The 13968-nt window shown below is 39.0% G+C and overlaps 1 protein-coding gene across 1 annotated transcript in view; it reads left to right on the top strand.

Annotated features, from left to right (window-relative positions):
* The window catches only part of LOC126282471 (protein mini spindles), a 127412-nt gene extending 117813 nt beyond the window's left edge, over positions 1-9599 (top strand). The window contains exons 29-35 of the mRNA XM_049982127.1: positions 2973-3160; positions 3248-3413; positions 3499-3672; positions 3756-3887; positions 3976-4144; positions 7059-7330; positions 8970-9599. Coding sequence (XP_049838084.1) covers positions 2973-3160; positions 3248-3413; positions 3499-3672; positions 3756-3887; positions 3976-4144; positions 7059-7330; positions 8970-9053 — 1185 coding nt within the window. The 3' untranslated portion in view covers positions 9054-9599. The remainder of the gene's footprint in view (positions 1-2972; positions 3161-3247; positions 3414-3498; positions 3673-3755; positions 3888-3975; positions 4145-7058; positions 7331-8969) is intronic.
* Positions 9600-13968: the final 4369 nt, after the last annotated feature.

The following is a 13968-nucleotide window of genomic DNA, read 5'->3' on the forward strand; positions in this document are numbered from 1 at the left end:
TCGTCCTGGAGCAGGGGTGGTGTGATTGTGGTTGGGACCTCTCTTCATGTTTTCTGAGTCTGGGACCCATGACCACGCCCCATTCAAAGATCGCTGTTTTATCCATCTGTTTTTCCAGTTCTTAGATTTGGCCTACTCTTTTATGTCTCTGTTGTGTTGTGTTGTGTAGCTTCCTCACTTTATAATTTGACCCATGTGAATAGATCTGGCCACTTTTAACAGGTGCCTCTATTTTCCCCACGTAACTTTTGAATCGCGGAGTGACGACCTCGCTGTTTAGCCCTGTAACCCCCTCCTCAATCAGTCAATTAATAAATCAAATGAACAGACATGTTTCAGCTGTATTTTAACCTCCTGACTGACTGTCCCAGGAACTCAGGTTAAACTGTTTTGCTGAGAAATGTTATTCAGATATAACTTCGGTTTCCAGATTTTGTGTGTCCGTGCACCATCATCCCCAATCGTAAACATTGTAGATTTTTTTGACTACCGCTTGTTAACACCAGCACCTGGATTGCAATAATTTTATTTCCTTATCACAAGTTAGCATTTTTTGTAGTTGCACTTTCTTTTTACTTTGTGTTGCTACTGGCTTGAGCTCGTGGAGTTTTTGCAGCATTACTGTGTTGTTTTGTAGCATTTTGTTGCAGTATTACATCTACTTGCAACCTTTCAAAATGATTAGTGATTATCCAGTGAGGAAGAACAGTAGGAAGGCACCAGTGTTTCAGAATCTTAGTGATAACTCTTTCAAAATTTTGTCAAGTGAGGAAGATATCGATATAGATTGGTATCAGATGAGTGTGTGACATGTTGCTGATCAGAATGCTGATTTTTTGCTACCAAGATTTCCTTTTACTGCTAATCCCGGCTGCATGATTCCTTTTACCAATGATGAACTTGAAATATTTGATCACTTTTTTGATAGGGATTTGTTGCAAATAATACAGTTGGAAAAAGCTAAATCTATCAACCAATGTGTTTCAACCACCGGATGTAATGTTTTTGCCGCCATCATATGAAGAACTTTGAATTTCCCTTTGCTCTAACAATTTTGCAAAATGTTGTACGGTACATGGCAGCAAGCATATTGGCTCCGTTTTTGAGTGACTTAATGTCCTACAAGAAGTTTTGCCAAATCAAGAAGTATCTTCATTTTTTCTGATTAAGAAGACACTGCAAAAACCCAAATCCCAAGTTGAACAAAATTTGGCCAGTTTACCAGTACCTTGAAAATAAATTCAAAACTTGGTTCCTGAAGGGGTAATTACAGTGGATGGAAGTCTACTTTTTTTTACAGAGGCAAACCAGGTTGGGAACAGTATGTCCTAATGAAAAGGGCAAGGTTTGGTATAAAATGCTATGTGCTGTGTGAATCATGTAGCGGATTTACACGGGGAAAGGAAAAATGCTGAATGCAGATCCTATGAATTTTCCGATGTCATTCCACATTCTTTTGACACTTGCAAAACCACTCCTGAAACAAGGTTACTGTCTAACTACAGATAGCTTTTACACATCCCCACAGTTGGCAAATTTTGAAGTCCATTGATAGTTGTGGAACAGTAAAAACAACCTGGAAAGAGATGCCACAATGCCTCCAAAACAAAAGATTATGAAAGGGGGAAATTGAAGATGAAAGATAAGGAAAAGTTGTAGCATTGCATTGGAAAGACAAGAAAGATGGGTTACTTATTTCAACTATCCACAGTATGGATATGGTGGATACTGAAAAAAGGTCAGAGAAAATAATGGAGACAAAGCTTGTACTTGTTTACGACACAGTAGAATGAGTGGATCGGGGCGATCAGAGAATGGTATTGTACAAAATACCCAGAAAGCAAGCAAGAAGTACTACAAGAAAATCTTTGTCTGTTTGCTGGAAATTTGTGTAAGCAATGCTTTTATTTTGTATGCCAAATCTGGAGGGGAAAAGGACTCCTTGGAATTTCTGTTGATCCTCTTGGAAAAGATAGTTGGAAAATACAAAGCGAGCACAATTTGTCATAAGCCAGGCCGACCAGGATGGAGACCCCACCCTCTTCGGTTGACAGAAAGGTATTTCCCAGGTTTCATTGAGCCAACAGAGGAGAAGAGCAAACTGACAAGAATGTGGACAGTTTGCTCCAAGAAGCAGGATGCACATGGAAAGTGTGACCGGAGAGAAACAAGGTACCACTGCCCCCTAGAGCCAGGTCCCCAGGGGGCGTCACACCGTGCTGCAGAATCTATCATACAAAACAGATTGCTAATACCATTCTAGTGTGATTTTCATATGTATATATCTACCACCTGATTTATCCTTTTTTTTTTAAATTAAAAATTTCATCTTGCAATAAACACTGTGTTGTGATGAATATTTGTGATGAGCATGAGTTACCTCGAGATAATACCTCTTATCCACTATATCTCCTTAGATTTCCAAGTTAAACATATGAATGAGTTGATAAAGGAATAGATTTTCAAAAGAGCATAAAATTATATAGAAGAAATATAGGTACGGTTTTGAAAGTTTTGTGGCAGGAGTAGGTACATTAGGAGGTTAAGGACTCGCTTTTGAGAAAAATGGGAAAACCTTTAGTAATAGTTTAGTGACACAAATGTAAGTGTCCTTCCACATACAGGTCCACAAAGGACAGGCATTATATACTGAAAGATGATTGAGGTTACATCTTGTAGTCCCCACATCATCTTAAGCAAGGTTGCATTCTTGGCTGCTTGTGATTGTAGATGATGGAGGGAAGGTGCTGTTCCACTGCCAGCCTGCGTATGTCTGAGACATAAAAAGTTGATACTACAGTCTGAACATCTTGTTGAGCTGTTCCCACAATGTTCCAAGGAAATATTGTTACTTTTGTTCACTATCACAGTAATTGCATTTTATTATCTATTGTCATTGTGAAAGTGTGCAGCTAGATATCATCTGTTTTTTGTCCAAGTTCCATAACAGCTGAAATTTCTGTGCATTCCAGTTTTTTGAAAAAAGCCACCTCGCCAAGCGCGTCTCAAAGAAGGTACTGCATGATCTTGTGTACCAGCTGTTGGGGCTGCTCGTTGATAGACACCTGGATGAACTGGAAAATGGTGACTCTTTTACAAGAGTTGTTAATGTCATGGTAATGAGAATAATTGAAAATTCTGACCCTACTAACATTACCAGGTGTGTGACTACATTAGTGATGCAAGGTAAGAATAGTACTTGTACCCACTCGTGCAAGTCAGTATGAGTTTACTATCTGTGTTCCAGTGCCATGATGAAATCTCTGCACGACTGTGTAGCTAGCACCAATGCATCAGCTCGGTTCACCGAACTAGTTATGAAGTGCTTATGGAGGATTATTAAATTACTTCCCCAATGGGAAGAAGAAACCGATTTTGCTGTTATTTTGTATGACATACATCTGTTTCTGAAGGTATTTGATTTGCACAGGTACAAATTTTGGTCGTGTATAAGCAATTGAAATATTGACTGAATATATTCCTCCCAAAAAAATTTAGGATTTCCCTTCACCGGTGTGGAAGAAACGGCAGTCGGATGTCCCTCTACGCACGATAAAAACATTCATTCATACTGTAACCAAAATAAAAGGAAACAGAATACTGAATTATTTAGGACGCATCGATAATGCCAGTGACTCGGAGCTACATTCATATTTAATAAAATTACTAAAGGTAATTCACTTCACCTGTTTTAATTTGCATTGATAATTCAGTGTACTTACAAAATTTCAATGATTTCTTGGATCTCGCTTCAGAATGCTAAGCAAGATGATGTGAAGTCATCAACAGAGAAGGATGCTAAAATTCCCAACCGTCACACCAAAGTGCCCTATGGCCAACTCTCAGAGATCTTCAAGAAGATAGGCATGAAGAATCACACAAGAGAGGTGAGAAATTGCAGATGTGTGTTACTTCATTAAATTTCTAAGCAGGACTAGTATTTCAGATCTTAATGATTGGTGTTGTTACTGTTAGGGTCTGGAGCTGTTGTACAATTTCAAGGAGCAGTATCCGGATGCCAACTTGGACTCTTTCCTGAGGAAATCCTCACCGCAATTCCAAGACTACATTGCAAAAGGCCTCAAGAGTATAGAGATGGAAAGGAAAAAAGAACCTTTTGCACCAGCGAATACTGTTTTCCCAGGTATTACAAGTGCTTGCCCTACACCTATCCTTGCAATAATCCAGGCACTAAATTGTGAATTGCAGAGTACTCATATAGGTGTAGATGTAGATATAGAAGATTGTGCTGGCTACGCTGTCAAAATATAAACTAGTCTGAAAGGAAATGGTGTGGGCTCATCAGATGTTGGTTACCATGGTTTGATTGCCTTTGGGAAAGTGTATGTGCTTTTTGTATTGTGAAATTTAAGTTGTCAAAAATAAGTTTGAGGAAAGTTTGATGAAGCAGTAGAAAATTATGTGCTTCTCTTTGATGGTTTTAATGATAAGTTCTCTAGCTCCAACAAATGGATTAGAAGTAGTGTCAGTGTTGTACTGAGCAGAGAAAACCTAAGAATGACCTTTTTTAAAATAAATAAAATTACTGATAAGCTTTCATAGTTAACATTATCCAATAATGAATCATTAACATTTTAGTTGAGCAAGTACTGATTTGTAACTTCCTGGTAGAGTAAAAGTGTGTGCCGGACTAGGACTCTTAACTAGAAACCTCACATTTTCAGGCATGACTCACGACCCACCCTTACATCTCTACTTCCCATGGAGCTACACACACAAAGTTTTGCATCATCCCGGATCCCATAACTCTTGAAGATAGACGTTGACTGTGGATATTGTCACACTCAGTCCCTTTGACTATTCAGAGAAGTCACTAAACCCACCCAAAGATGTCGACAACCGTGCATGAGCAGCACCTACTGGATGGACGGGGTCCAACAGCCAACGAATTCGTCATTCCTCCAGGAAGGGGGTACATGGCACTTGTTGTCTGTAGTTAAACCATGCCCAGACAGTCAATACTGCGATTCAATCGTGTTTGCGTTGTTACTGTGTGCGAGGAAGAGCTCTCAACAAGGGAACTGTCCAGACGTTCTAGTGAACCAAAGCGATGTCGTTCGGGCATGGAGGAGATAGAGAGAGATGGGAACTGTCGATGACATGCCTCGCCTCGCTCAGGCCACCCATGACTGGTACTGCAGAGAATGGCTTGGAGGAATCTTGACAGCAACGCCACCATGTTGAGTAATGCTTTCCGTGCAGCCACAGGATGTCGTGTTAAGGCTCAAACTGTGTGCAACAGCCTGCATGATGTGCAACTTCAGTCTTGACATCAGTGGTGAGGTCCATCTTTGCAACCGCGACACCATGCAGCACGGTACAGATGGACACAACAATATGCCGGATGGACTGCTCAGGATTGGAATCATGTTCTCTGCGCCGATGAGTGTCATATGCCATCAACCATACAGTTGTCAGAGACAGGTTTGGAGGCGACACGGTCAGGCTGAACACCTTAGACATACTGTCGAAGTGCAGCAAGGTGGAGATTACCTGCTCTGTTTTCAGGTGGCATTATGTGGGGCTGACGTATGCCGCTGTTCGTCATGGAAGGCGCCATAACAGATGTCAGATACGTGAATGCCATCCTCAGACTGATAGTGCAACCATATCGGCAGCATATTGGGGAAGCATTAGTCTTCATGGATGACAATTCGCACCCTCATCGTACACATCTTGTGAATGACGTCCTTCAGGATAACGACATCGCACGACTAGTGGCCAGTATGTTCTCCTTACATGAACCTTATCAAATATGCCTGGGGTAGATTGAAAAGGGCTGTTTATTGAAGATGTGACCTATCAACCACTCTGAGGGATCTACGCTGAATTGCCATTGAGGAGTGGGACAGTTTAGACAAACAGTGCCTTGATGAGCTTGTAGATAGTGTGCCACGATGAATAGTCATGCATCAGGACATATAACTGGGTATTAGAGATATCGTTGTGTACAGCAATCTGGACCGCCTCCTCTGAAGGTTTCGCTGTATGGTGGTACAACATGCAACGTGTGGTTTCATGAGCAATAAAATGGGTAGAAATGATGTTTATGTTGGTTTCTATTCCAAATTTCTGTACAGGTTCCGGAACTCTCAGAACTGAGGTAATACAAAACTTTGTGTGTGTTTCTCACTTCCTAGAAAAGTGGAAATGTGATTGTGGGCCCCGAGTTGTGCCCAGATAGCTAAGTCTGCAAGAACAGTGCTGGAAAAATGACTTTTCGGGCTCAGGGTTATTGGACGTGAAGTTTTCAACTGCCAGGAATTCGGAATAACATTATTGTTGAATGTATTGACCTTACCACCCAAAGTAATTTTTCAGTAAACATAATTCAGTAATGAATATGTATGATGAGTTGGATTTAAAAGTACTAATTTAGAAAAAAATCTCTATGAAATTTTCCTTACCGAAGGGAAACCAGTTATTCTGTTACCTTATGATTTCATAAAAGGGAAGATCTGCCTGGATGAACATTGTTACGAGACATATTTTTAAGGGGCAGGGAGTTCGCATAATAACACACATTTTTTTAGATCTTCCTTCAGTGTTACTGTTCCCAATATATAAATGGAATACTTGCTCACACGAATAAGAAATGCAGGAATTGATGACTTGGAAGGGTATTGAGAGACAGATTTGGAACAAAGTTCCCTATGACATGAAACTACCAGTTCTAAATTCATGTCAAAGGACTCAACCCATGAACTTAACCATGTTCAGTATTTGTGTGTCATTGCTGTAACTTTTTGAATTTTTTCCTTTCAAAACTGCCATGTGTGGCGTGGCTGTTACTAATTCTGACAAAGCATCTAGTAGTGAATGTGTAGATGAAAAAGTTGAGATTGTGTTGCTCGGGTTACATAAAATCAGAAAACTCCCTTTCCACAACTGTTGATTGGTTCTCGTCATACATTTTATTAGGATCTTTAGTGTAACATTAATATACATATTGAGATGCCTCTATTCGGATTGTAAGAAAATATTTTCTGAAGATGTCTTTGGAGTGCTTGTGGTCACTGTATTACTTTGATTTTTAGTTGAAAGCACAATGAAGGACAAAGAGGTACCTGCAAGGAACAACACACCCAGAGTCGAGAATCTCGTAGATGTCGACGGAGATGGCAGGTCCACGTCGAAGGATGCGCAGTATTACCTGAAGAGGCTGCAGAGGCTCCAGGCCGACGCAGGCCTCACACCCGCAAACATTCCACTGGGTTTGACCCTACGTCAGCAGACGACCGTGTCTGACAATAATATTCCAAACGATGAAAACCTGAATGTGAGGGTACTGAAGGAAAACCGCAGTGAGGTAAGAAGTTATGAGCATTATACCTGCAATTGGGTTTTGTTTTGTGTATTAGTTGCTGGCAGAAAAATGTGTGTGTGTGTGTGTGTGTGTGTGGAAGTAGTACGGAAGCTCTGTAATTAGTGCAGGGTAAACAGTAGATTATAAGAAAGCATCAGAGATTGTCACTGCATCAGTTTGGATAGCTGCCTGTAGGTTTTGTTGCTGCTGCGTGTTTCCTGATGTGACTTATTTACTTTCTGTTAAGAGCATCCATTTGTCACACTTCATGCCCTGCGTATCTCAGTTTTCATTAGTTCCTTGTTTGGCACAGTAAATGTAAATTCGAAATTTCTTTTGTCTACATTCACATCTGCCATTTCCAAGTACTCCTCCTCCTCGACTTCCTCCTATTTTTGGATTGTTTATTTGCAATTACTAGCTGAAATGTATTGTGCACCTCAGTCTTTATCCTCTTTCCCACTACTGAGCCCAAATTCTGCCCTAACTGAAGTCTCTTCTTGATTGCCCCACTACTGCTTACCCTATATTTATCTGACTATATTTCATCTTCCCATTTCACTCTGGCATTAAACATAACCAGATGGAGTTTTTGAAGTTAGTGTTTCAGGTTTTATAGCTTGCCCCCTACCACATTGGCTTCTGACTTTTTGTAGTCAGACTTGTTGAAGGCATCTCTTTTGTTGATTTTTAAGTCTTTTCCTCTTAATCATATCCCAACTGGTGTTCCCCTCTTGGAGATAGAGATGGATAACTGCAAAGTAATTGTCACAGAATAAATTAGAAATATTTTTTTGTTACTAAATTAACTGAAAACTGCTTGTAATTTATTTTGTGACAACTGCGTGCTGCCGTAGGAGCAAGGACATATATGGCCTGAAATACTATTAAAGAACCGTCCATAAAATACGTGAAAATGTTAAGGCCCAAATTGTACAATCGTACATTTTCCTAATAATAAATCTTTTAAGTATCTATTCTATCCTACTCGTAAGTCATTGTTCAGCTCATACATTGAACCATTCCTGCTCACACAAATTGTACATTTCAGCTCACACATTGCTTTGCATTGTAATTACATAGTTTCTTGCAAGTGATGATGTTTGGAAGGAGAAAGAGATTGGTTGATGTGTTAATACATAACTTGATGAATTGAAATTGTCCAGGATTGTTGCTCAAACATTTTAAATAATCTTACAGCCAAAATTTCAGTGTTCTTCAGTAAATTATAGGTCCTCCTCTTTCAGCATCTGCTACGCAACAATGATTGTATACATCATAACAGAAGGAAAAATGACATTCATTACTCCACATTAAGGTTGTGTTTAGCACAAAAAGGAGTGCACAATGCTGAAACTAAAATTTGTAATGACTGACAGAGATATAAACTATCTAACAGCATAGCAAAATTTGAAAACTATCTTAAAAAGTTTCTTTTTGTCAACTCCTCCTATTCCATAGAATAACTTCTATTACTGTAGTGTGTAAAAGGTGGTGGGTGGGAATTACAGATTCGTATATAATGTTAAGCATGTAGCCATATTTTTTGTTTCTACCACCAACATTTTAAAAATATGAACCTTGCATACGAATACTTTGAAACATAGCATAATTCATTTTGAATATTTAACTTACATTGCAGATACTGCCCACTTCGCGGAGTGGAGCAGATGGAGTGGAGAGGCTGAGAAAGAGGTTGGAAGCACTAAAATCTACAACTAAATGAGGCCTGATGCTGTTAACTGTCCATGATTAATTTCATAAAAATTAATATATATATATGTAGATAATTTTATATATAGACGGTGTGCACGCGTAATACTTCGGAAAATTATGGCTGTCGTAAAGTATTTCATGATGTTATGTAGAAAAATTTTTTATAAAAGACTGAGCATACAGTTATACGATTATTAATTTATTAATGTGTTACAGCTATTAATAGTGAAACTTGAGAAATAGATTACATGACTGCTAGGAAGCTCGTGCACGAAAAGGATTATAGTAAGACACATTCTCATTCACTTTATTAAGACTGGAGTGTCTGTTGTGCAATTGGTGATGTGTAACTTATATCTAATTTATTTGTATTTTTTTAATACTTCGGCAGTATTGACCATTGATTCAATCACGTGTAAAGACTTTTTTAATTATTTTACAGCTACATTTTTATTTTGTTTAAATGTTAACATGTTGAGAACCTGTGACTATTTTTGCAGATGGTTGGAAAATAAACTTGTAGTTGAAACTTCGAATAAATTTTTTATATAATGTGGCCCTATTCTAACTTAGTATTGCCTTGTTATGGATGTGTGTTAAGATTCTGTAATTGTATCAGATGATCAGAAAAATGTTAAGTTTTGAATAAGCAACACATAATTGAAAACTTTGAAGGCTGTGGTTGCACACAGTTATTCGGGGAAACTTCAGGTTGGAATATCAACAATGTAAGGAAATTTCTACTTAATGTAATGACATGTTAAGTTGCAGACAGGCACAACTAAGACATTAACTTTTGGCCACAGCCTTAGTCAAAAAAGAAACGCACATGCATTCATTCACACAAGCAGGCGTACCTCAATCACATGACTGCTATCTCTAGCAGTTTGGACCGGAATGCATTCCAGTCAGAGCTGCCAGAGATGGCAGTTGTGTGAAGTTTGCTTGCTTGCTTGCGCGTGCACGTTTTCTCTGACAAAGGCTTTGGCCAAAAGCTAATATATCTTTTCAGTTGTGCCTGTCTGCAACTTAACATGTCATTGGCAAGGCTTGAGCACAGTTAGCCAGTTCAAACGAATGTAGCTGCAACAGTTGTGCAGAAATGAGTCAGCTTGCACAGGACATAGCTGCAGTAAAGTAAAAGGGTTTTGTCAAAAATGTAGTAAAATTTATGTGCAACCATCCCCCTCAAATTTCCGTATGAACAGTTGATGCAGCCTACAGCACACACTTCACACTTAGCTTTGATATATCAAGGTATGTGTAATTCTGTGGTTAAATTTGGCTAAAAATCCATGTCCTGGGTTCAGTATCATATATAATATATATATCCCCCCCCCCCCCCCCCCTCTTCTCTCATGCCAGTACCATATATAATATAAAGTTTGTCATTGATTAATTCACTCGGTTTTTTATTACAGAGGGCAGCTAACCCTCTGATCGAACATGTTGAGCTACCGTGCCGGCGATTTCTCTTAGTGCCTGGGAACTGCTACAGTGTCTTGATTGACGATATCTTTCATACTGAGTTACATAGCATAGTTAACCGACAGAAGGTGGTTTTACAATACAGAGAAGAAATGAAGTTGAAAGACAAATAACCAAAATCTGAATGTAATTTTGATTGTAGAAATAACAAAGTTTAGAAAAAGATTTTTGTGTGGCAAAAGCCAGCACTACCATACACGAACTAGTTTTAGTACTAGGGCAATATATGGAGTGCATTGTAATTCCTTTGTGTTTCTCTGAGCTCTGAATAATATTGTAACCATATGGATGTCTCTCGTCCTGTGCAAGAAAGATGAATTCGATTTTATGCTCAGTTAAGGAGCTGAGATGTCATTTTACACTTTCAAATGTTGGAGAGAGTACTAGAAATGAAAAACTAAACAAGGTGGCACAGAAACTGTACTCTTATTTCTGAAAAATGGCAGTTCAAATTCTCATTCTGCCCTTGGAATTGATTTATAATAGTTTTCCTAAATTCCGCAAGGCAAATGTTGGGGTCGTTTCTTTGATGAGGAGGCTACAAATTTGCTTCGAATTGGAAGTTTTATTGATGACAAAATGTAAAACCCACATTTTTTTCCTTAAAACTGAAAAAGAAGACATTTCGTGCTGTGGACAATAACAGATTTTCAGCCTGTGGAGGGTTGGAATTTATAGGCCAATGGATTATTTGTAGAGGAAACTTGGTTAGTTTTTCAGTTCTAGTATTGTCTTTAACATTTGAAAGGGTAAAATCACATCTCAGCTCTGTGTCTGTGTGTGGTCTTCAGTCCTGAGACTGGTTTGATGCAGCTCTCCATGCTTCCCTATCCTGTGCAAGTTTCTTCATCTCCCAGTACCTATTGCAACCTACATCCTTCTGAATCTGCTTAGTGTATTCATCTCTTGGTCTCACTCTACAATGCTAAATTTGTGATCCCTTGATGCCTCAAAACATGTCCTACCAACCGATCTCTTCTTCTAGTCAAGTTGTGCCACAAACTCCTGCACAATTCTATTCAATACCTCCTAATTAGTTACGTGATCTACCCATCTAATCTTCAACATTCTTCTGTACCACCACATTTAGAAAGCTTCTATTTTCTTCTTGTCCAAACTATTTATCGTCCATGTTGCCTTTCCATACATGGCTACACTCTGTACAAATACTTTTGGAAACGACTTCCTGACACGTAAATCTATACTTGATGATCACAAATTTCTCTTCTTCAGAAACGCATTGCTTGTCATTGCCAGTCTACCTTTTACATCCTCTTTACGCCGACCATCATCAGTTATTTGGCTCCCCAAATAGCAAAACTCCTTCACTACTTTAAGTGTCTCATTTCCTAATCTAATTCCCTCAGCATCACCCGACTTAATTCGACTACATTCCATTATTCTCGTTTTGCTTTTGTTGATGTTCATCTTATATCCTCCTTTCAAGACACTCTCCATTCCGTTCAATTGCTCTTCCAAGTCCTTTGCTATCTCTGACAGAATTACAATGTCATCGGCGAACCTCAAAGTTTTTATTTCTTCTCCATGGATTTTAATACCTACTCCGAATTTTTCTTTTGTTTCCTTTACTGCTTGCTCAATATACAGATTGAATAACATCAGGGACAGACTACATCCCTGCCTCGCTCCCTTCCCAACCACTGCCTCCCTTTCATGCCCCTCGACTCATAACTGCCATCTGGTTTTTGTACAAATTGTAAATAGCCTTATACTACCTGTATTTTACCTTTGCCACCTTCAGAATTTGAAAGAGAATATTCCAGTTAACATTGTTTAAAGCTTTCTCTAAGTCTACAAATGCTAGAAATGTAGGTTTGCTTTCCTTAATTTATTTTCTAAGATAAGTCGTAGGGTCAGTATTGCCTGAAGTGTTCCAACATTTCTTCGGAATCCAAACTTATCTTCGCCAAGGTCGGCTTCTACTAGTTTTTTCCATTGGTCTGTAAAGAATTTGCATTAGTATTTTGCAGCAGTGACTTATTAAACTGATAGTTCGGTAATTTTCACATCTCTCAACACCTGCTCCCTTTGAGGTTGGGATTATTATATTCTTCTTGACGTCTGAGGGTATTTCGCCTGTCTCATACGTCTTGCTCACCAGATGGTAGAGTTTTGTCATGACTGGCTCTTCCAAGGCCGTCAGTAGTTCTGATGGAATGTTGTCTACTCCCGGGGCCTTGTTTCGACTCAGGTCTTTCAGTGCTCTGTCAAACTCTTCACACAGTATCTTATCTCCCATTTCGTTTTCATCTACATCCTCTTCAATTTCCATAATACTGCCCTCAAGTACATCACCCTTGTATAAACCCTCTATATACTCATTCCACCTTTCCGCCTTCACTTCTTTGCTTAGAACTGGGTTTCCATCTGAGCTCTTGATATTTATTCAAGTGGTTCCCTTTTATCCAAAGGTCTCTTTAATTTTCCTGTAGGCAGTATGTATCTTGCCCCCTAGTGAGATAATCTTCTACCTCCTTACATTTGTCCTCTAGCCATCCCTGCTTAGCCATTTTGCACTTCCTGTTGATCTCATTTTTGAGACGTTTGTATTCCTTTTTGCCTATTTCATTTACTGCATTTTTATATTTTCTCCTTTCATCAATTAAATTAAATATTTCTTCTGTTACCCAAGGATTTCTATTAGCCCTCGCCTTTCACCTACTAGATCTTCTGCTGCCTTCACTACTTCATCCCTCAGAGCTACCCATTCTTCTTCTACTGTATTTCTTTTCCCCATTCCTGTCAATTCTTCCCTTATGATCTCCCTGAAACTCTGTGCAACCTCTGATTTAGTAAGTTTTAACCAGGTACCATCTCCTTAAATTCCGACCTTTTTGCAGTTTCTTCAGTTTCAATCTACAGTTCATAACCAATAGATTGTGGTCAGAGTCCACATCTGCCCCTGGAAATGTCTTAAAATTGAAAACCTGGTTCCTAAATCTCTGTCTTACCATTATATAATCTATCTGATACCCTTTAGTATCTCCAGGATTCTTCCATGTATCCAACCTTCTTTTATGATTCTTGAACCAAGTATTAGCTATGATTAAGTTATGCTTTGTGCAAAATTCTAACAGACGGCTTCCTCTTTCATTCCCCCCCCCCCCCCCCCCCCCCCCCCCCCCCCCCCAAATTCATATTCACCTACTAAGTTTCCTTCTCTCCCTGTTCCTACTGATGAATTCCAGTCACCCATGACTATTAAATCTTCTCCCTTCACTATCTGAATAATTTCTTTTCTCTCATCATACATTTAATCAATTTCATCATCATCTGCAGAGCTAGTTGGCATATAAACTTGTAGTACTGTAATAGGAGTGGTCTTTGTGTCTATCTCGGCCACAATAATGCGTTCACTATGCTGTTTGTAGTAGCTTACCCGCACTCCTATTTTTTTTATTCATTATTAAACCTAT

The sequence above is a fragment of the Schistocerca gregaria genome, chromosome 7 (assembly GCF_023897955.1).
Source record: "Schistocerca gregaria isolate iqSchGreg1 chromosome 7, iqSchGreg1.2, whole genome shotgun sequence".
In the NCBI taxonomy this organism is placed as follows: Eukaryota; Metazoa; Arthropoda; class Insecta; order Orthoptera; family Acrididae; genus Schistocerca; species Schistocerca gregaria.